The 26901-nt window shown below is 40.9% G+C and overlaps 1 protein-coding gene across 1 annotated transcript; it reads right to left on the bottom strand.

The window, feature by feature from the left end:
• Positions 1 to 1513: 1513 nt before the first annotated feature.
• On the bottom strand, positions 1514 to 26901 carry mfsd3 (major facilitator superfamily domain containing 3). Its single transcript, XM_030736888.1, has 6 exons — positions 26821 to 26901; positions 25503 to 26331; positions 16457 to 16604; positions 10421 to 10521; positions 5876 to 5985; positions 1514 to 3512 (listed from the first exon to the last, which is right to left on the bottom strand). Exons 2-6 carry the CDS (start codon positions 26200 to 26202, stop codon positions 3315 to 3317), a joined length of 1257 nt encoding a protein of 418 aa, XP_030592748.1. The 5' UTR covers positions 26203 to 26331; positions 26821 to 26901; the 3' UTR covers positions 1514 to 3314.

Raw genomic sequence — 26901 nt, 5'->3', positions numbered from 1 at the left:
ACACTTGATGCTGCTGATCGCTCCTCCACCTGCCCACTCAGGTTTCCCAGAAGACCATTCTGCCAACCACAGGACAAAAGCAGCACCAAAAGCCAACACCTCTCTCCCCCCTGAAGCGCTCAGAGACAAAAGAGAGGGGAAAAAAAGTGATACAACACCTTTGTTTGCTGAGATTAAAACATGTTGCATTCTCTGCCTCCCTCCCTCGCTCCCGAGAGGTAACTCTACCAGGCAGGAGATGTAACGGTCAGTGAACTCTCTCCGTTCTAGGCAGCGCATAAAATCTCCCTTATTATTTCTGTGTTTCCTATTGTCTGGGTGTCATTGTGGTGATTCTTGTGACGCTGCGATTAGCTGACCAGGCTTGGCACAGGGTGAATGAGGCATCTCCTTTTGCTGTGCCTCCCGTGTGATACAGGTATAAAGTTGGTGATGTGACCAGACTTGTGCCCCAACCCAATTGTTAATGAAACACAATAGCAGCTGATAAAAAGCCAAAAAACCAAAACAACAAAAACCTCATCCTTACCTTCCCATATAGGGAATGTGACTCTGGCGATAACAGATCAGAAATTCAAACATGGACTAACACAAAGCCATGTGCACTGCTGTTTCAAAGGAAAGGTGCACCTTGTGTTTACAGCGAATGCCTGATATATTGAGCCACCTTCTATTAGAGTTGGAAACAGCTCTTATGCAATTCCCATGATTGTTATTCCACAACGGAGTCAGCATGTGCATCAACACGCACATCAAATCTACCAGGCTGTCACTACAATGGTAACTGTGGCAGGGAGGTCGGCCCCTAGACACTCACTCTCACCACAGGGGGTTTCTGACAATCTGGCAACTGCAGTAGGAGGTCTCACTCTCATCAGCACTGTAAGATCAAGACCACTTCCCTACCTTTCTTCACTCTCATCTACACAGGTTTCAAAATAGAGGTTGCAAATGATTTACCTGCAGTCAACATGTTTGAAACCTTTCTTCATTAGATATAATATACAGAGATCTCTGAGGACAAATTGAAACAAAGAGAGGATTGTTTTATGGAGATAAGGACAAACTTTCCAAACACATGTGGAATGGCTTATGGAGACCTTCTAAAAGAGACCAAAGCAAACATCCATTACCAGGGGTGAACACTCTTTTCACAGCCTCCCACGAGACAAAATGCCCAGAGAATGAGGAAAAAAGTGTAAAGTGGAGGTGTATTGAGGGGGCCATGTAAGCTGGTCTAATCCTTCATAGCATTTGTTGTCATTAGAGCTGTATGGGGTTGTTGATCCTATGACATGGGGCCCTACTCACTCCTGTAGCCCTCAGCCAGTACACTGCAGACAGCCAGTGTCGTGCTCAGGGCTGCTATAAATCAACAGTGGAATTTCAAAGGTGGGTGTATCCCCAAAGACCACACCGGACCTGGAATAGAAAATGAGGTCAAATCTAATAATGGGAAGAAAAAAAAAAAATCACGTACAAACAAGCACACACACAAAAAGAGACCCCAAGATTCACTCAGCAGCTTTATTTTTGTGCAAATCTCAGGCAACACAGTAGCTGAGAGACGAGAGATATGCTTTGCTTATACGTACCACAAGTCGTAGGACCTGGCTACATGAGTAAAACAGTAAACATGTGCTATGGCATCCCTTTATTTGCTATGTGAGTGAAAGCAGGCTTTTATTTAGCTAAACGTGCTAAGGTTACTGCCTTCCTTTAAACCAGTCTATTCTTATGTGCTCCCATCAGCAGCACAACACTGAATTTTAAGACTTAATTCCTATTATTACATTCACCAACGTGAAGGATTTTTACTTTATTCTCATCAAGCCTTGTAAGAAAAACATTCCACATTGCTGTTTCATTCATATATTAAGACTGGAGAAAATGATCTTCTATAGGATACAGTACCATAAAGAGTTACAGTATATAAGTATATAGTATTGTGCATTTGACGTTTTCTAACATAAAACACAAAAGTAATACGATGTTGTCAAGAACTGCAGTTTCCCAGTGATATTGGTCATTCAAGTTTTCTTGAAAACAGTTTAAACACGAGTTCAATTCAAAGGTGAGACAAGATGGCACCATGCAGTGTGTAAGGCTGAGGTTTCCTACAAGAAGTAAGCCAAGTGGTGGATTAACCTATTCTTTAACAAAAGAAAGAAGTATTAAGGAGTATTATACTCTGCAAAGAAATGAAACCAAATACAGTCAGGTCCAGTCAGGTTGTGTTTGGACAGAGATGCCTCTTTTTTTTTTTTTTTTTGCTTCTGTACAAGTCCACAGTGGATTTTTTTTTAATGAAGCAGTCAAGACTTGATTGAAGTGTAGACTTTCTGCTTGAATTCATTGGAGTTAGTTTTACCTTACTGTGCTATTCATTCAGCAGTTCTACTTTATTTAAGCTATGCTGTTATAAGTTGTGCTTAATGTTCTGGCTGCTGTTGCACAGGAATTTCCCAGCTTTTAGGATTAATAAATTCTATCTTCATATCAAGTGTTTAAAGCACACAGTCTGTCCACGTCCATGAAGCAACTGACCTGTGTGTCCCATTTCCTCCCATTACTGTCCAAATATTTATGACCCTGACTGTAAATGTTAAATCTGTAAATCTTAATTCTCTCTCTTTTTTTTTTTTTTAAAGAGAAAGTCCCAGTAAATACGACCCTACGTTGGCTAACTGTTAGATAACATATTGTATGTGTTGCCACATTTGTCTTCAATGCATCGTACCATACAGTGTTGATACGAGGTAGTAATTTTTTTTCCCCCATTTACAACTGTAAACCATACAACCCAAGAGAATGACTAACAAATTTACATACAGTACATCATGACAGAACAAGCATAACAAAGAAGCAATATTGCTTTTGGCTGCAGCTCTTATTGCTGTCTTGTAACAATATTAAAATGGCTCAGATGATTTTATAAAAAGCTTTGATTATTCTTCCCTTTGATTCCAAGTGCACTCAATACAGCTCGACTTAGCACACTAACCACTTACCCACAAATGTGCAAGTTTCACTGTGCTCCAGTATATTTTCATATGCAAGAAAATAAAACATAAGGCAATTCTGCCAGTGAAATGATTGTGCAACTTTAAGGGGGGGGTAAACTGTAATAGAGCACTTAAAAGCATGGCTGGTTTCTCCTTAAAAATGGCTGAAGATAAACTTATTCAAGATCTTGTAAACTGAAATGATTTTCTGACTTCGTGTGAGTTACATTTAACATTTTTAATGAGTCTGAATCCTCAAAATATTTCAACACTGTTTCAGCACCTAAGTCAGGATGTTTCACCCTGATCTCATTTGGGCTGTTGGTGTTCCTTAAGAGCACCGGTGAAGGTAGCCGTCCACACGTGCAGGGCCGTTCCAGCAGAGAGGGTGAGGAAGAAGAGGAAGGCAACTTGGAAACCAAACCAGTCCACCACGCCTCCGGCCAGAGCGCTGAACATCAGCTTCCCCAGCACCTCGAGAGTAGCCAAGAAACTGTAGTGGGTCGCCTAAAGGGAGAATGGCAGCCGAGAGGTAGGATGAGGGGAAAAGAGATTAAAAGGAGAAGGAAGCGAGAGGAGAGAAGGGGAAATGGAGAGTTTGGGAAAGAAAGACACATTGTGAGTAAAAAGAGATAGCAGTATTGGAGAGTAGAGCGTAACACAGGTTTAACAAAAAAGAAAAAAAAAACAAAAAACAGTGACACTTCATCCTATCCTCTAGCACAGCTTATCACCTGCCGGCTCTTAAACTTTAACACAATTAGCCAGTACAGACAGAGAAATAAGGTGAGAGGTGTGATCTGAAAACTTCTAGGAAAAAGTCTGAAACAAACTGCAAAAGAAAGGGCCGGAAAAGAAAAATACAAAATGCTGGAATATTGGAAGAGAAAGCATGAGATCATGGCCTGAGATGATGGAAAGAGGCCAAGCAGAGAAGGGTATCTGATCTCAGCCTTAAGGCTTTCAAGACAGAGTGAGAGAGGGAGAACAAGAAGGACAGAGATTACCTAATCTCTCCCAGCCTCCTCCCTCTGCCCAAGAGCAGCAGGTACCTCTGACAAACACGGGACTCTAGTGACACCTAGACCATTAACTGAACAAATTAATTAAAATTAGGAAAATTAGGGTTTCTTTCTTCTCTATAACAAATTCTTTGAGTCCCACAATCAAATATACAGATTAAATATCTAAGAAGCCTGTGCTGAAAAAGGCATCGTTTCATCCACAAATTAATTTCTATGTTAGAAAAGGAAAAAGATAACAGTTAACTTTAAAAACTTTATAAGACTTTTTTTTTTTTTTTTTTAGCTGTTAGGTTCATAATTGTGCTTTTGTTTGCACCCTACAGATTTTGCTGCCAGAGTTAAACAAGGGTAAGTATTCACTCCTGTTATGTTCCCCTAAATGTCCAGGGCTGTAACAACTGCTCCAAAAGCCTCCTTTTACTGGACCAAGTGTTTCCTGTGTATTATTTCTGTTATTGTAGAAACAGAGCTGCAACAATTAGTCCAATAATTCAACAGCAGATTAAGCCTTAACTGGGGCCTATTTTGATTGATTCTTTTAATATTCTCTGTAGTTCACTGCCATGAGGACGTGCTACCTCTTTGCCTTAAATCTAATAATTTTTGGTTGTGGACTTTTTGTTATTAAAGATGACATATTAAGTGTCACCGTGGATTTCTTCTTTTTTTTTTTGGCAACAAGACAATGCTCACTAAATTAGAGCAGGGCATTTCTTTGGAAAACAAAGGCTGAAAATCATATTATCTAAACCTGATGAGCGGTGAGTTTAGTCTGTGGTCTGCAGGTCGAGGTAGAGAGCTCTGAGAGCCTGTGTAACCACAGTTAAGTGGAGTGCCTTTATTCTGAGCAACTTGTTTAACAGATTCGGTTTCTTTCTCTTGGGGATCGTTAACAAGCACTCACGCTATCAGCTTTCTGTTACTGGATAGTACTACCTTCAATAACGCACACATTTACACACAACAAGCACAGGTGAGCTAATGCTCTCCTCTCCTGTACGTGCACACAGACGTACTAATTCACACGCTGACACTAAAAAGCAAACAGTGTGTGTGTCACGAGAAACTCTCAGGTTAACCTCTGTTCTCGTCATGAAACGCCGTAACTGTTCGCTCTTTTCATTAAGTTTAATTTCATAACTGGATCCTGGTGTCTGTGCTGAAGCTTATGATTTTTTTTTTTTCATCTTTCTTCTTCACTTTAAGACTGACAGCAATTTAAATGATAATTTGTCACCTTCAGAGATTGACTGAGTGACGTCTGAATGGCTGTGTGAACAACGATCACCTCCAGGCAACGCTGGCCCAGATACGACGGGGACAAAAGGAGTTATGTCAAAGAGGAGAAAACGAGCGAGGAGAGGAAAAAGTCGGAGTGGAAAAGAGAGCATTTAAAGGACTAGAGAATGACAAAGAAACAGAGTGAGGCAGTAGGAGGGACAATGTCAGCAGGGGGGAAAGGTGGTGGTGGTGGGTTTGCATTGAAAGGAAACTGGGTCTGCTGAGACTTTTGACATTTTCCAGGTGGAAACAGCTGATGAGAACTGACAGGTACAGGTGACAACAGGCATGGCAGTGAGTGCTGAAGATTTCCCTCTTCGGCATCACTTTGACAAACAAAGGAAATGAGCTAACATTACACAATTAAACCTAAACGAGGGGGGAGAGTGAAAAGAATGACAAGATCATGTTGGCTTGTTGAGCCACAGGAGACCGAACACTAAAGCACAACACAATTAACAACACAAAGATGGGACAAGAGAGCAAAACTTTAACATGAAAGCATCTTTGGTCTAGATAATGAGCTTGTTGGCAGGAAGGGGCAAAACCTTTTTTTTTTTTTACCTGAATGCTTTCCTCGGCCCTCTGTGTACAATACATCATAGTAGTGAAGGTGAGCGTGGTGATGAGCCCACCCAGGAAATGTTGAACACTCATGCTCAGGACTGCCATACCTGGAGAAGCACACACATGCAAGGAAAATGAATCAAAACGGGTCTCAACATATCTGAGTCCAACTACAAGACGGCAACAGAAGACCCAGCAGTTCCTTTTCTGAAAGTAGGCAGAAGGCTAGCAGTTTTACACTGCCGTCTTCTCTGCTACACTATTCACTTTGCTATTCTATGTTAAAGTGAAAGCAGTGAGACAAAGCAGCGAGAAACGGTAATCTGCTGAAATGCACCACTCCCCCACCCCCCAGTCCCCAAAACACATGTAGTGTATCCTCTGAGGGGAAGTGGCAGAGCAGTGTTAGTGGGGAAACACAGAGGAACCACAGAGCCTATCTGTCTCTGCTCCCACTAACACTGAATTATTCACTCAAGCCGCCAGAGTTTTTGCCGAGCAAGACTCTTCAGTCAGCGACACAAGGCTGGTGGAGTCAAAAAGATACACCGACTGATCAGACTGGAAGATTGGGAAGCGGAGGGTTATCATGTAATATTGAAAAATCTGAAACTGAATGTTTTTCTGTTATGGGGGTTTTTAGACAAGTTTTCCTGAAATCTTTGTTCTGGGTTTTAAATGGAGGCGGGAGATGCCTCCACTTTGAGTCAGAGAAGCTTGATAGGGTAACAGACAACTCGGGAAGAGATGAATGGTGTGAATATGAATCCCAAATGCTTCAAGACCGGCTGTTCAATGCAATCATATGTGTCATTCAGACATTAACAAATGAATATCTGATTGGAGGGAGACTTCTCCTATAGATGTCCTCTGCATCAAGTATTAACACTGAACACTTGTACTGTAGGCCACCGCTTACAAACTTTCAGTTTTTGTCAAAAAGTCGAACAGCATCTGAAACTGCAATGGCATTAAATCAGCCTTTACATCCCACCTACAACCTTTCCAACTTAACTCTCTTTTCCTTCTAAGGGTTCTTCACTTGTGTATTATACAGCTGACACAGAAACTGTTCAAAATCTCAAAAATTTTATATTGTGGTCATTCATGATTTCAAAAACTTACACTTCTACAATCTTCTTCTTTGAGTTGCTCCCATTAGAATCATCTTCCTCCATCTCAACCCTAGCATCATCCTCTGTCAGACCAACCCTCCGCATGTCCTCCTTCACTACATCCATGAATCTTCTCTGTGGTCTTCCTCTTTTATTTCTGTCTGGCAGCTCCATCTTCCACATCCTTTTCTGAATACACTATATTGCCAAAAGTATACACACCCATCCAAATCATTGAATTAAGGTGTTTCAATCACTTCCGTGGCCACAGGTGTATAAAACTGAGCACCTAGGTATGCAGCCTGCTTCTACTAACATTTGTGAAAGAATGGGTCACTCTTAGGAGCTCAGTAAATTCAAGCGTGGTACTGTGATAGGATGCCACCGGTGTAACAAGTCCAGTTGTAAAATTTCCTCAATACTAATTATTACACAGTCAACTGTTAGTAGTATTATAACAAAGTGGAAGCAATTGGGAATGACAGCAACTCACTCGTGAAGTGATAGGCCATGTAAAATCACAGAGCAGGGTCAGCGGATGCTGAGGTGTATAGTGTGCAGAAGTCATAAACTTTCTGCAGAGTCAATCACTACAAACCTCCAAACTTCATGTGGTCTTCAGATTAACTCAAGAACAGCACGTAGAGAGCTTCGTGGAATGTGTTTCCATGGCCAAGAAGCGGTCATCCATTACATCACCAAGCACAATGTAAAGCATTGGATGCAGTGGTGAGTGAGTTTGGTGTGGAAGAACTGGACTGGCCTGCACAGAGTCCTGACCTCAACCTGACAGAACACCTTTGGGATGAATTAGAGCAGAGACTGTGAGCCAGGCCATCTCACAAATGTGCTTCTGGAAGAATGGTTGAAAATTCCTATAAACACACTCCTAAACCTTGTGGAAAGTCTTCCCAGAAGAGTTGAAGCTGTTATAGCTGCAAAGGCTGGGCCGATACATTATGAGTTTAGAACGGGATGTCACTGAAGTTCATATGTGTGTGAAGGCAGACGAGCGAATACTTTGGCAGTATAGTGTATATCCACTATCTCTGTACATGTCCAAACTATCTCAGCCTTGCCTCTCTAACTTCATCTTCAAACTGCTCAACCTGACCTGTCCCTCTGATGTTCTCATTTCTAATCTTGTCAATTCTGGTCACTCCCAATGAAAATCTTAACATCTTTACCTCTGTCACCTCCAGCTTTGCCTCCTGCCTTTTTGTCAGGGCCACTGTCTCCAAACCATACATCATAGCAGGTCTCACTACCATCTTGTAACCCTTCCCTTTCACTCTTGCTATCTTTCTGTCACAAATCAACCCTGACACTCGTCTCCACCCACTCCACCCTGCCTGCATTCTGTTCTTCACCTCTCTTGTGTACTGTCTGTTGCTTTGGATGGTTGACCCCAGGCATTTAAACTCATCTAACTTCACTACCTTTATTTCTTGCAATGTCACTGTTACACCTGTCTCCCCCTCATTCACACATGTATTCTGTCTTGCTTCTACTGACTTTCATTCCTCTTCTCTACAGAGCATACCTCCACTTCTCTAGGCTCTCTTCCACCTGCTCCCTACTCTCACTACAGATCACAAAGTCATCTGCAAATATAGTCCATATAGACTACTGCCTGACTTCATCTGCAAACCTGCCCATCACCACTGCAAGCAAGAAGGGACTCAGAGCTGATCCCACCCACAATTTGAACCTGTCACTCTACTACAGACACTATACAATTGCCAATTTAATTTGATACAAAATTCAAACAAATTTTAAAGAATTAAAAAAAAAAAAAAAAAAAACTCGAGTCTATCCCAGCTGACACTGGGCAAAATCCCATCACCGGGCCATCATGGGACTTGTCAGGTGAGAGTCTGTGATGCTGTGTCTTGGACAAAGTTTTGCTCTGTTCTTTGCATGGCTTCAGAGCACAATGGGAGCATTTCAGAGTGTTTGGTCTGATCAGCTGCTCTGTGCCTTTACTGTGTCTGACTTCCTGTCCTCATCTGCTCTGTGAAGCCTGACATGGCCTCCACTGCATCTAATCTTGGCATGTATTTTTAATGACAAAGAGCCATTTCTGGGATGCTCCAAAATGTGCTGCACCACAACCTGTGGCATTCCAAGCACCGACTAAGTAACTGCAAACATGATAGGGCCCATACTCATCTTTGGACTGTGTGAAGAAGCCAGAGCACCTTCAGGAAACTGCTGGCACAGGAAGAGCATGAAAACTTTAAGAAAAAGCAAACCCACTGCATTCAACGCTTTGCATTGCACTTGGTGAAGTAAGGCTTGGACCATGGAAACCAATTCCATGAAGCTCGCTACGCACTGTTTGTGAGCTAATCTGAAGGCCACATGAAGCTTGGAGGTCTGGAGCAAGTGACTCTGCAGAAAGTTGGCAACCTCTACGCACCATGCACGTGCAAGCATTCACTGATCGTGCTCTGTGATTTTATGTGGCCTAGCACTTTGTGGCTGAGTTGCTGTCATTCCCAATCGCTTCTACTTTGTTATAATACCACTAACAGTTGACTGTGGAATATTTAGTAGCAAGGAAATTTTCTGACCTGACTTGTTGCACAGGTGGCATCCTATCACAGTACCACGCTGGAATTCACTGAGCTCCTGAGAGCGACCCATTCTTTCACAAATGTTTGTAGAAGCAGTCTGCATGATTAGGTGCTTGGTTGGTACACCTGTGGCCACGGAAGTGATTGAATTGAATGATCTGGACGGGTGTGTGAATACTTTTGGCAAAATAGTGTTTATCCAGAGCTTAAACGAGCTAGCAGACATACCATAACAGAATAGCACTGCAGTAAATCTGGTGACTATGACTACTTATGTCTTACTGAGACTGCCATAAGCACTGACTGAACTCATTTCTGAAGCATTTTTTCTGCTGACTTCATTCCTTGCTGATGAAAATGTAATTGTGGCCACTGTTAGTCTTTATAGTTTCACTGTATTTGGTATACATTTGTTAATCACTACACGATTTTAAAAACAATGGGCATATAAACTATAAGTTAATACAGTTCAGTGAGAGTGACAATTCTTGTTTATTTCCAAAACAATATGCTCACATTTTATGTCCTAAAATGGCATTTACATGTAGTTTGCAAGTCAATGAACATGCAAACTGTTTATATAAGTTAAAAAAAAGGATTGTATGTACACATATACGATGACCAAACATGTAATTCTTTTTTTCATGTTGTCACTTTTTGCCCTGTGACAGTCTACAGCCCTCCCACAACCCTGAATAGGATAAGTGGTGTAGAAAAGGAATGGATTTTTTTGTCCTTTCATCACCAGAGAACAAACATAAACTGGAATATATAATGCAGAATTGGGGCATTTGGTAAAATATTTTGAAATCATTTACGCTGTGACTGCTGTATTATCGTGGGCTTACCTTTCATGAGCGGTGATGGCTCCAGGACAGTGAGCAGAGAACTCTGGAAGACCATGCTGATTGTTCGCAACACAAACACACGTCGCATCAGGGACCCAATGCTGAGAAGAGACCAGCAGACAAGCAGAGTATCAGAGAGTTGTTGACTAACTTTTAGGTGTATTGATGAGCAGTGTGATGCCTGATGAAAGCCACTCCGGGCTAGTATCATTAAATTTAGAGACACTTTGTTTTTCTTCACATTTCACAGACACACACATGCATGCGCACACACAGTTACATACGTGCACGTGCATAAGTAAACAAGTCCCCAGACACTAATTGATTCCCTGTTAGTGCAAGAAAATCATCCCCCTGTGGGTCTGGTTCATGACGTAATCAATAACCTAAGGAGATCCCCAGCATGAGAAAGATAATTAATCACTGTTAACATACATAAAAACACACACACGCACTCACACTGTTGTGTGACATCAGGGATTAACAATGCCAATCACTCAGAGGATGCCTGCCACTCAAGGGACTGTGTGTGTTTGTTTATGTTTTTTTTTTTTTTTTGCATGTAATTATTTATATGTTTAAAAAAAAAAAGGTTGTGAGGAAGAAAGGGCCACACAAGGCAGGATATCTGATTGAGTTGGATAAGTATACTGGAAAAAAAAAAAAAACAACTGAAGTATAAGGTTGTTACAGTATGGATTCATGTTGGGAAAAAATGAATTTTTCTTTGATATACAGACGGACTCTTTAAACATGTCTGCCCATATTTGTGCTGGTTGTCAGTAAAAATGTGACAGGAAGTGAGGGGAAATAAAAGATGGCTTGCAAGCAACAGAGGTTCCAAAATGTACCAGTTTTGTTGAAATTATATGTTCCAGGGGGTGCAGCTAACAACTATTCTGATAATACGTTATTTGATTACTTGATTAAAGGATTAAAAGAAGTGTTTTCAAAACATCTCAAAACCTAGAGCCCAAGTTGATGCCATAAGTTCTACTCATTTAAATGTATTTTTATTTCTGTACAGGACACACACACACACACACACACACACACACACACACACACACACACACACACACACACACACACACACACACACACACACACACACACACACACACGCATCCCTTCTCCATTCACTCTTCTCTGTATCTTTACCTCACGCTCCCCTCTCCACCCAGCTTTTCCTTACTTCTCCAACTGGAAAACCAATCCTGCATCATTCACATGCTAAAGACATTCTTCTCTCTGCTGCTCCTTTGCTTCCCTTCTCAATGACAGCCTTTCATATCACGCACTCTCAAGAGATGCTGAGGGATGTGTGTGTGTGAGAAAAAGAAACCTCCCTGGCTGCCACCTCACACGGGCCGGGCCCAGATAAGAATAACCATGTTCTCAGGTTGCCAGTGGCAGTTGTAAAGGGGGTCACTCACTGACCACTCAGCCGTTTCTGATGGTAGGGAGGATATACCTTCCAACTGAGCTCTTAGAGGACGAACAGCCCTTTCTCTGTGTGTGTTTGTTGTGTGAGAAATGAGAGGTGGTAACGAAAGGGATGTTCTCAGTGTACATACCACTGAACCTACTACTGATTTGTGGACTCTTAAATATATGATTAAGCACCTATCAGCACATAATTTTGTTGAAGTGTAAAAAAAAAAAAAAAGTCTACAGGGTTAAATAACTACTTTCAAATTCAAATTCACATGAATCATAACCTGATGGTGACCTTTTTGGTCAACAATCTGTCTTTTGTCTGTCCATCCATCCATCCATATCCCAGCCGTCATACTGAGAGAAGCAAGATGCACCTTGGACAGGTCACCAGTTCCTTAGAGGCCTAACATTCACATTCATGGCCAATTAATAATCTACAGATAACCTAACATGCATGTCTTTGGACTGTGTGGAAGTAAACCAGAGTATCCAGAGAGAACCCACGCAGGCACAGGTAGCATGTGCAAACCCCACAAAGAAAGGACCTAGTCAAACAGTAGAGTCAAACCCTGAACCTTCTGGTGCTTCACACACAGTTCAAATGAAGTATAAATTTCAAATGTTTCAAATGTTTTCAGGGGACAACAACTTGGGACTTGATTTATTTTTCAATGTAAAATCTTTGACTCTCGTATCATGGTTTAAGCCCAGTAAGTATTTGCTCGTCTAGTGAATACTTTTGGCAGTATAGTGTATATTGGGTGGGCACATTTCCTTACAAAACCAAAAAAAAAAGTTAATAAAACTGAGTCTATAACTATCATCTGTAGCCATGGCTTGGACAAATTTAAAGCTGTAATTTCCAGATTTTATATGTCTATCTTGAATAAAATAACACATTTAGATGACGTATGTCAGAGTATTCTCTGTTGTTGTGAGAGTGTGAACATTTTACCGCCTTTACAAGTTGCAGAGGTGTGAAATGGAGGGAGAGTGAAAGATCAAAAGCCAAAGTATGACAATGACATCTTTTGAAAGCACTTTCACTTTTTTGAACAAGAAAAAAAAAAAATAAAAATTTTGCCTTTGGAGGCTTCCTTTGTGTTTGTTAGTGTCACCTGACAAGAGGAGAAAGCCTGGAAACCAGCTGAAAGAAAAACAAAAGAAGAAAGAAAAAAAAGGACAAACACACTAACATCAGAGAGCACATGGCAACTGATACACGCCAACAAATGGGCAAGCAAACACACACATACAGTACTGACATGAACTCCGAAACAGAGCAACAGACACATCCATTAACTTTTCAATGAACCATGTACATTTAACGTTTCCTAATCACTTCATGCACTTAGATGCAGAATTTTTAAGTGGCAAAGACGCGACTCAAAAGATGGAATGAGGATTTATATTAAGACTGTAGAAATGCATGGAGTGGGAACAACAACATGGAGTGGGAACAACACAATATCCTCTGTCCAGGCATTTCTGTAAGTTATAGGTCCCTATTCTATGGTCAGGTGCAAATGGCACAATTTTATGAAGTCTGCATTTAACATGAAAATGTTAAACAATCAGATTATTAAGACAAAAGAAGTTTATCCAAACCTGGATTCAAATATGCCATATTCTACAGAACTTTCTCCTTTTTAAACTTCTGTAAGAATGACAGGGTTTTTCTTTTTTCCCTGAGAGTTTTATTGGCATAAAAAGTTATGAACAGATTTCAGAAGACTTTGAATCTTAAGAACATTTAACTTATTCTTTTTCTTTCAGCTGCTCCCTTCAGGAGTCGCCACAGTGGATCATCTGCCTCTACCATCCTCCTCTTTCACACCAAGCCTCTGCATGTCCTCCTTCACTACATCTATGAATCTCATCTATGGTCTTCCTCTTCTCCTACTGCCTAGCAGTTCCATCTTCAACATCCTTTGCCCAATATATCTACTGTCCCTCCCCTGCACACGTCCAAACCATCTCAGCCTTGCCTCTCTAACTTTGTCTCTAAAACGCTCAACCTGAGCTGTCCTTCTGATCTGATCTTTCTAATCTTGTCCATTCTGGTCACCCCTAATGAAAATCTTATCTTCAGCTCTGTCAGCTCCAGCTCTCCCTCCGCCCTTTTTGTCAGTGCCACCGTCTCCAAACCATACATCATAGCAGGACTCACTACCATCTTGTAAACCTTCCCTTTTACTCTACCACCTACAAAGTCTATTGATCTCAAAATGCTGTAATTTACCCTTGAATGCTCTTTATCAGCCTGTCAGTCTCCTGTAAAGCAAAAAGTCTTAATATCATCTTAATATCTGTCTGTAAAGCTGATAATTAAAAACACCTAAGTGGATACTGTCTCAAACTTGAGATGTGTGTGTTTGTATTGTGTGTCCTTGCACACATCAGTGCTTGTCTGATGGATTTGCTGCTCGTGTTGTTCTCACACCACACACCACAGAGGGGGTTCTCGAATTCTCAAAGAAGTAAATGTTTACTTAAATTACTGAACACACACCAACAAAAATGAAAAATACAGAGAGCACTAAGATAAAGCTTAAAACAATGGGCACAGAGTGATGAGAGAGACACTCATTGCACATAAAATCATAAAGGAAAGTGAGGAAGATGATGACTAACATCTGATGAGACAGCAGAGCATGTGATGTGTTAAGTGTGTTGAAGAATATTGGTCTCATTTTTTTGTTTGTTTTATTCTTCTGTCATTTAACATTTTAAGAATTGTGTGCTCGCAATGACCATATTAGGAGCATCTCTGATGTCATAAAGTGCCAAGAAAAGAAAAAAATATTGGAATCTGACTGTTTAGAACAGTTGGCTCACATGGCTAACTTGAACATACACTGACCTCATTATATGAAACGTTATTATAGTTGGTCATACTTAATTTGAGCATCCATCATTGTAAGACTATAGTCATGTGCAGTCATGTGCAAAAGTCTTAAGCCACATGTCATTTCTTTATATTTTACTAGGAAAATGGAAAACAGGTGTATTGAAGCACATGTGCAAAAACACAGTTTGTACAGTTCTAACAAGCTTGAAAATCAATATTTGGTATGACCACCTTTATTCTTCAGCACAGCCTGAACTCTCTTAGGCAGCTTTCTTGGAAATTCTTTAATAATATTCAGGAATAGTTCTCCAGGCTTCTTAAAGGACGTTCAAAGCTCTTCTTTTTGTCTCTGTCAAAATAATCCCACAGATTCACGTGTTGAGGTCCAGGATCTGGGGAGGCTAACTCATGAGTGATAGTGTTCCACTGTGTGTTCTTTCTATTTAGGTATGCTTTTACTGCACTGTCAGGGTGTCTGTGATCACTGTCAAGCTGAAAAGCTGCTGCCAATCACGTATTGCATGATGGATTAAAATCTGATGGTACTTTTCTGTGTTCATAATTTCATCATTTTTGACAACATCCCCAACACAACTGGCTGAAATGCAGCCCCGAACCACGAAAGAGCCTGCACCACATTTTACAGATGGCTGTAGACATCTGTAGAAAGAGTGGAATAAGAGTCAGTGTTGTACGTCTCTACTGATCTCCTCTGTACATACTGACAATGATCTGAACCAAAAATTTCAAATTTGGGTTCATCACTCCATCAGACCTGTTGCCACTGATTTTCCAGTCCAGTTCTTGTGTAAGAATGACTTCTTGACAGCCATCCTTCAACGGAGACCATTTCCGATGAGGCTTCAGTGAACAGTAGATGGATCAACTGAAGGGTCAGATATATCTCTCAGGTCCTGTGTCAGGTCTTTGCTGGATTTTTTTCCCTTTCTGATACTGCTCATCTGCTATAGATAGGTTTTAGGTTGTCATGTGCAGACACAAAACTGGTTCATTCTTTGAATTAAGCACTGTTTTTACTGAAATGATTCATAGGTCAGTGTTAAGTGGCTTAACAAACTTAAAAACATTCCTCTGAAAATGGTCAGGGAAAAGGACTGGACTGAAAATGACTTAAAAAGCAGCCAATGTCCAAAGAAAAACTTTGAAAGACATTCAGAAAGCCTGGAAAAATATTCCTCAAGATTAATTTAAAAATTAAAATAAAGTCTGGCTTTTTAGAAGCAAAACATAAAGAAATGAGGGGTAACTCAAGACTTTTGCACAGTATTGTATACAAGAAACAGCCAGAGCCATAACAGACCCATCTAAGAAAAATCCTGGTTTCAGCTTCTCAAATTTCAACATTTGCATGATTTTGTAAAGTCTTCTCAGATTCTGGGAAACCAGGTTGGGCATTTTTCAGTAGTTTTCGAACACTGATATACTAAATGATTTGAGTCATTGAGGAAACCTACCTGCCAGATTAGTCCATGATTAAATATCTTAGTTTCAGCCCCAGTGAATTTTACAGTTTTATGGGAGAATGTGGATTTGGTTACATTAAATAAGAAGTCTTTCTCAGGCATTTTACATATTTTCAAGGGCACCCCACCCCCACCCCCCCAAGGCACCACTTAAATTGAGTTTTGCAAAGTGACACGATTGACTAGAGTCACAAAAGACTTCTGCCATAGTAAAGAATCATGGTAAAACCAGTGATAAATGGTGGTGCTGATGAAGGCTACCTAAATTGAGCAAGCAGGAGGCCTCCCAAGGACGACCCACAGATGGAGAAGCCCATGGCGATGACGCCGTTCCAGAAGCCGAGCTCCCTGGCAGTCATGTGGTGATCCAACAGGAACAGAGGAAACATGGTTACTGCACCCTGCTCACCTGCATAAACAGTGATCGTAGACAGAGGTGGACAAGGAAGAGAAAGTCAAAAGGAATAATGCATAAAATTGGTGAATGGGAGGGTGGTGGGAAAGTGGTTGTAAAAAACAATCGCTAAAAGACGTATCTACTGTATATGTCTGACTAAGCATTACTGTTTTCACCAACAGTAAATATATGAGACACTTTCTGAATACACATGCCTATTCTAATCACAGTCAAATATTATGAGGGAGCTGTATCAAACTGTTTAGCCTGCAAGACTGCAAAAAAACCCCAAAAAAAAAAAACATGGTTTTCCTGAGATGACGACTGCAGAATCAAATGCAGAACATGTGGCACACCCAGGCCTATTCCTGGAAAGTGTCAATAATAGATGCCTGACAAGAAAAAGAATACCCTCAGTCACTTTATCAAACAGGGGCCTAGCACTTTTCCTAAAGCACAAAAAGGAAAACACAACAAAAACACAGAAACTTCCACAGATGAAACAGACCGCACAAAGACCTTTCAGTCAAAATAAAAAGTTTCTGTCAGGCAGTAAGACTTTCTCTGTGTGGTATTGAGTGTGGGGGTAATGTTCTGCTGAACATTACAGTAAAATATTCAGTGGTGCCGACTATACGCCATTATTATATTAATGGAGACTGACTTCAGAAAGACAGTGGGACCAAGGAGCTGTATGAGTGACAGCTTGGTTCCCAGACTGCTGTCAAATACGACACAACACAACCGACGACTCACTCACTCAGTCAGCCAGGAGACAAACAAAAATAGAGAACGAGGGGGGAAAAAAGACAGATGAAACAGACTGAAATGAAAAAAATAATAAGAGAAAGCTGAGAAGCTAGGTGGGGAGTGCAGCAGCGGAATTAGAGTGTCACTGCCGTAACAGCGGTGTGACAAGCCTGCAGAAATTCGGGGTAGGAAACGTGGATTCTCCACGTCCCCCTCTTCTGTCACTCATCTTTTACTGGAAATTTACATATGGTTAACAGAGGCGGGAATGACCATGTCCATGCTTATCATGAAACTTCATTTAGCCAATCAGACAGGATTAATTCTGAAACAAACCTGACTGTGAAATCTTAGTTTCAGAAAATAAGCAAAAGCGACCCAAGAACTACGACTACTGCAAATCCACAAAGGTTTGTTACATCACACAAAGCAGGGAAACCTTTGTAAAATGTGCATTTTATTAAATTAAGAACAGAAGTTTATTCATATTGCTAATTTGAAAGAAGGAAGTCACATGTAATAATACTTAAAAGTAGCTATATGAAACAGTGACAAATAACTAGATGCAACCAGAAGAGCACAAGTCCACAAAGGATAGCCAGAATTTGCACATAAATAATAATAATAAAGGAAAAATTATCATGCATTGATGTATATTAAAAACCTATGTCTAACAGTTTGAAAAAATACTTTCATAATAAATTTAATGACATTTGACTAATTGCAGAATGGACTGGGAACAATTTTGGTAATTAATCTTCAAGCAGTAGATCCAGATTCACAAATCTAAGGATATGACACTTTTCTCTGTTCTATATACTGACAGAGGGAATATCTTTAGGTGCAGGTTGTAAAAACAAGTAATATTTCACTGCAGTCAAAGCAATTAAACAGTTAACTGGGGAAAAGGCAAATCCCAGTAAGTAAAAACGATGCTAACGATGATGCAGCACTGGTTTGATTTGACACTGATGAACTTAAAGGCACCTCAGGAGAAAAACACTGGAGTACCTATTTATATTGATCATCAGTATCTGGTAGATATTACACTAATGAACAGTGACACAAGATTTTATTGTTGAATACAATAAGCCACATTTTTTTCAGTGGTCAAGCGTAATATAACTAATGCATAGTAGTGTATTTTAATAGAAAACATTACAATCCCGTGACTCCCCGTACTCTGTGGGTGCTGCACTGATCTCTGTGCATTACTCACATTTTAATGTCTGTCATCCTCTGTGCTGAACTGTTCTGAGTTGCATCAACTGTGCAGTAACCATGTTAGTCATAATAAAGTAAACACTGGCAGCAGCAGTACCCATGATGCCAGAGTTGTTTACCCATGGTTCTGCGCTCCTGTGCCTGCCTGTCTGTTGTTTAGCTCAAAGCTCAGAGCTTTCACAGTCCTGCCTTCAACTAATTATTTCTTTAAAGGGGGGGGAAGGGGTGGTTACATGCAGGCAAGCATGCACGCGCGCACACACACAGATATACACACACACACAGGCTGATTATTCCTTTCTATAAATATTCTCAGAGCAACAATTGTCCATTTCAGCAGGGATTTCATTAAACATCCGCAAAGATTAAGCAGAGTGGAGGGGAAGGAGGAAAGAGTGGAATAAGAGTGAAAGGGGGAGATGGCAGAAAGAAAGAAAGAAAGAACAGGTAGAGAGAAATAGCAATGTTGAATAGAGCAAGAAAAGCAGGAAAAAGTGATGTAGTGCAAGAAATTACAATCATAAAATCATAAATAAAATGACGAGTTAAACATGACTGGAGAGATAGGACAGGGATGGAGACTGGTAGAGACAGGAAGAGGAGCAGGGGCAGATGAACAGAGACAATGTTAGGGGGTTATTGAAGAGGAAACAGAGGAGGAATGGCAGGCTCAAAGAAAACTGTTTACAGAGAGTGCAGAAAGAAAGCATTATTTAACATGAAGAGAGTTCTATTTATTCTAGTAATTTAAAAAGTGCATGACAGTAGGGTTGCGCTGATGAACAATGATCTCTGAGATAGACAAAGGCTGGAGTGACTGGCAACAGCTTGCCAACCAAGATAATTTTTTTCGGTTATTTTCTCATTAAAGCATGAAATTATCATCATCATTATTAAATTTAATCTGCCTCTACATATAACCAACACATGCAACAAAAACGTGTGTGGACACACTCAATGCTCGCACTCCACTCTCTTCGGAAATAATGCTCTGTGTGGTGGGTGGCTGCAGTGATCCATCATCTTCACAAAACATGAGAAAAAAAAAAAAGAGAGGAGGGTGTTTTTGTCTGTTAACTGAAATGTATACTGAGCCTAATGTAATTGCATTTGTAGGGATGACAGTTTATCAAGTTCCCTCAACTTTTTTTGCACTTGGTTTGTGCGGCTGATAGTGGAAGAGTAGGGGAGAGACAGCCATTTTACACATATAAAAAGACGTCTGAAGAAATCAAAAAGAGCCAGGCAAATATTATGACTTCATACTGTTTTAGCTGTCCAGCTGATATCTGTCCACTTCTGTTAATTACAGCAGACAACGAGGCTCTCCCGCTGGTATACTCTACATTATTTCTCTTCGTGCTGGAAGTGGGAAATAAGCTCCCCGGTGTGTTTTTTCTTCTCTCTCAGCAGCAGCAGCAGTAACACTGTTGTCTTTGGGCCCCATAGTATGAATTAGGTTGAGTGCATAGTAACTGCCAGTGTACAAACTACTAAAAAAAAGAAATACAAAACCTGGCAATGATTGACTGCACTAATGATTCACATCGTTCTGATAGTCTTAAAACCGTTCAATGAACCCACATGCCCTAGAGAACAGATGACTTCCATCACGATAAAAACATACCATCACAGGACAAACATGATCACTCAAATCACTGAGGACGAGTGGGTCCAAAATATGCATAACTGAGATTTTCTCACTGAAGCAGTCAGCATTTCCTTACGTTTGTCGCCTATCTGCATAAGCATGCTTGGAGCAGACGGGGGATGGCTGGTTGTATGTAGGGGGATCACAGTCGGATAAGCTCGAGATGAGGGGAAAAAGGTCAACGAGGACACCGGGGTTAAATGCTGACACTCATGCTGAACCTTAGACAAAAGAGCTGGCAGCGCACGTCCAGGAGAGATCACTGAGGACACACACTCAACATTTAGTCACCCTTTATCACTCCCTGCTGAAAGCACGGTAAACATAGACAGGTTCATACACACGACATGTCTGAGGAAAGCACCACTCTCTCTCTCTCTCTCTCACACACACACACACACACACACACACACACACACACACACATATAGGTATAAGCACACATACACCCTTTCAGCTCCTTGGGTTCCCCGAGGCCAAAATAGTAAACAGAATCCTCCCTGAACACGATTATATATAATCCTTTGCATATTGGGCTATTGACACAAACACACAGCAGCAGTCCCTGCAGATGTCCCCAATGGCCCTCAGGTCTCATGAACACGGAAAGATACATCACCACTCCAACTCAAACCTGCTACGTTGCTGGGTTGATTATGTTTGCCACCTGTGTTTATTTTCTGAGTGCAATATTACTATCCATATCCATTCAGTCTTATAACTGCACAGTTTCCATTAATTCCTTATAAATGAAGGCACCTGATGTGGATTTTGGATCACAAAGGCAAATAAATCATACATATCTTTGATTAATGCTGTAAAAAAATAGGATTTTATCTTTAAACATTTAAACTGATCATGCACCCATGGATAAATGTGTTTATTTCTCTTCCCATTTTGTTCTGTCTCTCAGGGCACCATGTGGCGGTTGTTCATTAATTCATCCCCTCCTTCAGCCTCCCTTCCTGCAGGCCTTCCTTTTCCCTCTGGAAAATAACCCCCACTCTCTCTCTCCAAGTTTTCCTCTAAATCTGCTAGCTAAAACTAATGCAGTCTAATACAACAGTGCTGCAATAAATCCTTCCCTTGCAAACCTTATAATGTTTTTGTTTTTTAAATTGCTGAGGCATTGATGCAACTTTGTGGCCATCCTGGAAGTAGCAGTTGATGGTGCTACTGAGCTGTATTGCCTTACAGTGCTGTGAGTTTCTCACATTATGTTTACACCATTCATATATCTTTAAAGTTGTCTTTTGAGAGAGAAATGTGAAAGGCAAAAACTGAAATAAAGCTTTACTTCTACTGTTCATCCATCCCTCCCTCCTTACACCTGAGTTGTTCCCTGGAAAAAAGCCACCATCAGGTTCCACCACTTGTCAAACATACAGCGTCTATGGAGCTCCTACTTCCTGCTCTGAAGCACTTATTTAGTATTTGGAAACTTTTTAAGCTACACTTAAAAATTGTCACACCAAGTCCATTTATTAGATAGAAAGCTAGCATGTGCACACTTGTACAGCAAACATGTAGAAGTGCTTGCCAAATTATGGACACAAAATCAACCATATTTTTATTTCTTCCACATATCAACCATCAGTTCATACACACTAAAGCATCCATATACCCATGGAAGGAATACTGACTTTTAAGTGTCCTTAACCCATTCTCTTAGCTCACTTTACTTCTCAGTGCCATTTTTGCAGGTGCCTTTAACCAACCAGTTCTAGGGGAACTAATAAAGTGTGTATTGTACGCTCACACAGATGTACAAACACTCGTTTGTTTATGTAAATATACACTCATGAGTTCTTGTGACTTATTTTAGTAGATTTTGATTGTTTAGAGTTGTTCTAAATGTATTTTTCTATGGATCAAATTCCAGTTTATCTGATCACTAGGAACTTCATGGAAGTTTCCTGACAGTCAAAGTGACAAAACGCACCATGGGAACACTGTATAACAGCAGGACATTAAAATGTCTGTGCCCAACATTTGAGCTTATTTGCAACTCGCAGCCTCCATTGTTTGCCTCTTTTTTTTTTGGCTTTTTTCCCATTTCCTCCGTCTGCTTCCCTCCCCCTCACGCCCTCTGTCCATCGTTCTACCCAGACAGTTCTCCCATCATGCTTGTGGCCTCAGATGGCACTGGGGTCACAGTTCATACACGAGGCTGCCAATGATTGGCCACAGTGTTGGACGCAGCGCAAACTCAGAGTTCATTAGGGATAGATGAGGGAGAGGGGTCTGTGTTTGTATGCATGCGTGTATGTGTGTTTGTGTGCAAGTGTGAGAAGTGGGGGGGGGGTTCAGACAGGCAGATTACCGGTCTCACACAAACATACCCACATACCCCTTGAACAAAAACAATTCTGTCTCACATAGGCAATTATGCTGGCACATCTAGGCCTAATCTAAAATATTATACAACCTTTTCTTTATGCAAAGGAGGGGAATATTTAATTTAAACCAACATGAAACGCTAACAAGTGACAGGACTGTTAATGTATACGAGCAGCATTTATTGCTGTAATCATGAGCATCAGTCATTAGTGTGTGTGTGTGTGTGTGTGTGTGTGTGTTCGTGACAGAGAGAGTGTTAGGTGTGTGGGGGGTGCTCCCGAGACAGATTAGGGGGTCCAGCCAGCCTTCATATTTTGTCTAGTAGTGTCGTCTGCTGGGGCTTATCCGATTACTGAGCCACCCTTAACACTCTCCCAAAACATACACAGATATATACATGCAATTTAAAAAAACAAATACATATATATTCATGCACACACACACACACACACAACTAAAGACTATGCAAATGTGAGGAGACAATTATATTCCCACCACCCACGTACACACATGCACAGAAAAACCAAGATGCACCATCTTCCATTTCAGTTTGTGAATGCCACAGACACAAAGACACTCTAATCCTTACATAATCCCCTTCTGCTATCAAACACCAAACTCTGGTCACATCAACTCTCTCCCCCATATGCTCAAGCTTGACTATTTCAAAACTACTTTAAAATTTTTATTTTTTTGCTTCTTGTTGGAACAAACCCATTCACATTCAAAACTGTGCGCATTCAAATTAACACTGCATTCTCATCTTAAGTCTGTATGTGTGTCACTGTGACTTTAAAAACAACTGCTTTATCTGTGTAGCGTCTCTATTTCCCAGTGTGCACACAGAACCTGCGAAGACACCATAAACTGTCTTGCAAGAATTACTTCTCAAACTTCTTCAATGCGCTCCTGAGTGCAGCCCTCACAGAAACACCACCAGAGACATCTAGTGGTGATCTTTGGGGCCTACATGAACAGAGCTACAATAGTAAGAAGTTCAAATTGAGACGAAAAGGGTTTGATTCTGGAACTTCAGCATTTTATTGCTTCTGGAAAGTTAGACTAGACTGAACAGAAAACAAAAACTGATTAAGTGAAAAAGTGGTGTCCTACTTCTAGTTAGAAGCGCTAAAAACATTCCTTATTATTTCCTGTGCTTCTTTCTAAAAGTGGCTTTATAATCAATTCCAGCGCCATGTTTTTAGTCTTGAGTCTACCTGAGTAAGTCTGCTTGAGTCACAGCTTAAAATAATACTTATCTTATACTGGGCCTTGGTGCAGCCTCTCAGTTCATTCACTGCCTTAAACAAGCTGATTTAGCACCTCTCCCTTTAAGCTTCGTTCTGGTTGGCTTCTTGTTGCAAACAAAAGTTTGAACAGCAGATGGGTGAGGTTTTTGTACTCACAGCTGTTGACCCATATTAGAAGAAGCTCCTCTCTTTGACATGATAAAGATCCAGAAATAAAAAAAAATACTGCTAAAATCCAGCAATCCAGCCCCAGTTTTAGGGATTATTTGCATATACACTGAATTTTTGATATGATCATCGACCATTGTGGATGCACAGACTTGCTGGCCACTTTGTTAGGTACACCTGTTCAACTGTTTAACACAAATATCTAATCCGACAATCACATGGCAGCAACTCAATGCATTTAGGTATGTAGACATGATCAAGTCGACCAACTGAAGTTCAAACTGAGCATCAGAATGGGGATGAAAGGTGATTTAACAGACTCTGAACCTGGGGTCGGATTGTTGGTGCCGGACTGACTCTGAGTACTTCAGAAACTGCTGATCTGCTGAGATTTTCCCATACAACCATTTCTAGGGTTTACAGAGAATGTCTGAAAATAAAAAATATCCAGTGAGAAGCAATTCTCTGTGATAAAATGTCTTGTCATGTCCATCCCTTTATGACCACATTGTCCCCATCTTCTGATGGCTGCCACAATGCTCAAATCATCTCAAACTGGTTCCTTGAACATGACAGTGGGTTCACTGTACTCAAATGACCTCCACAGTCACAGGATCTCAATCCAATAGAGTACCTTTGGGATGCGGTGGAACAGGAGATTCGACGGTGCAGCTGACAAATTTGCAGCAACTGTGTGATGCAATCACGCCAATATGGACAAAAATCTGTGACAAATGTTTCCAGCCCTTTGTTGCCCCTTCCAGCCTCTTGTATAACAAAAAGAATTAAGGCAGTTCTAAAGGCAAAAGAAGGTACAACCCGGTACTGGCAAGGTGCACCTAATAAAGATAATAATCTAGATAATAATATATGTAATAGAGTATATATATATATATATATATATATATATATATATATATATATATATATATATATATATATATATATATGAGACAGAAAATAAGAAAAAAGTAAAGGCCTGGTTTAAAAAGAAAACCTGCATTCAAAATCTGAGGATACATTTTAAAAACCTATAACTATTTTGATAATTGATCACCTTTTTAGTCATTCAGCAATCTAAAAAGTCTGCCATTCAGTCTCTCTAATGTGAAGACTTCGTGGTTTTCTCTGTTTTACATCATTGTGAATCAAACACCTACAGGCATTTGTCTCTTATTTTGAGAATTCATAGATCACAGATGTTTATCTGATGTGTGGCATTAATTTTGCACTGGCTAAAAAGATTAGAGATAGTTTAAACTCATAGACTTTAAACAGATTCCATTCTTTTTTATGATGAAGATTCCTTTGCTTACAATAAAAAATGGGAATTAAAAACCAACATCTGTATCATTAGCTATTGGTGGAATTATTTTAAACAGGCTTGGATCAAAATTGGTAACAACCCTAAAAAAAACAGTTTCATCAAGAAAGGTTTATATAAAGGAAAACTGAATAATATTTCAGTTAGTGTTTGTACTACAGGTCACTTTAGGCCACCAGTGCTTGCATAACAATCAGACTTACCCAGTTTGTATGTGAGCACATAGAGAACTGTCCAAGGTGTGCCAGGCACTGCCAGTAGTTTCCTCCACACCCTCCACGGCCGTACAGCATCTGCTCCCTGCCCTCCCTTCTTGCTGCCGTCTGCCTGCTGGCCCCTCACAATATCATCATCCAGCACAGGGGCCCCCCACACAAACAGAGCTACACCTGCATACACAAATGTCAGCAGCATAAACATCCAGCTCCATCCAGCCACGTCAATCACAGCTAGCAGCCCACCTCCGGCAAACACCGACCCAGCTTTATACCCTACGACTTGAGCAGTGTTGCCCAGTCCCAGCTCCCCACGTCCTTTCAATAACCCCACGGCAGCTCCATCTACAGCAATGTCCTGAACAGAGGCCAGGGTGTTCATTGCCAGCAGGGTTCCAGCTACTCCCCAAATATGTGCCTCTGGGGCCAGGGCAGCACTGGAAAGGCATGTTAGAGCCAGCCCGGAGACAGTCCCCACCAGCCAGCGACGCTTAGTACCAACTCGATCCACCAAAGGTGCCCAGAGGACTTTAAGCACCCAGGGGAAGTATAGGATCTTGGTGAACCCAATGCGGGTGAGAGAGTGACCAGCTCCACGCAGGTATACAGGAAGCAGGGAGGACTGGAGACCATAGGGAATGCCCTGGACAAAGTACAGCAGGCCCAGGAATACTAGTTTGTCATTCATGATCTATCCCCAAACGTGACCCTGTGGTTGAGCAGACACTGGAGTGGTCCATTGGTCAGGTCACTGTCATTGTTTTGATTAAAGGGGTGTACCTCAAATGGAGTGGTTGACCCAGGTGCACAGACTGACCTGAAATTAAAAACAGAGTGTGAAATTAAGGGTTACTAATGGTGAGACTTGCTGTAGAAGATATTGTGTGGCAAAACACGTCCACAGCTCATGCAGGCAGCCTTAAAAGGCTGGATCTTCACTGCTGTTTTACTGCTTCTCTGCCCAGCTCAGTTACCACTAACGTTAACCCGGCTAACGAATTCAAAGTCAAATGAGTCGTGCTCATCATCGTGTTCAGCACTGTTATTATTAGATTTTCTTCATCATTTAGTCTGGATCATAACTCAAACACGACTTTACACCATTTACATTTTACGAGAGGTACAACATTGAAGTTTGTTGGCTAGCTACCGTTAGCAAGCTAGCTTGCTGTCATGCTAAACGTGCTCAAACGACAAGCTTAAATCACATTGTATCAGCATTCAACCATCATTTGGAGTTTTATTGCGACCCTGAAGCAATTCGGAAAAGACAGGTGTCTATTGTGAGCGAAATCTTAAAACATACTTAAAACAAAGTTGGTTAGCGTCAGCTAAGCAGAGAGGGTGCTCCGACTGTTTATAGTTGCTGTCGGGATTAGCTATGAGG

Source organism: Archocentrus centrarchus, chromosome 9 (genome assembly GCF_007364275.1).
Source record: "Archocentrus centrarchus isolate MPI-CPG fArcCen1 chromosome 9, fArcCen1, whole genome shotgun sequence".
NCBI lineage: Eukaryota > Metazoa > Chordata > Actinopteri > Cichliformes > Cichlidae > Archocentrus > Archocentrus centrarchus.
This window is presented reverse-complemented; position numbering and strand designations above follow the sequence as displayed.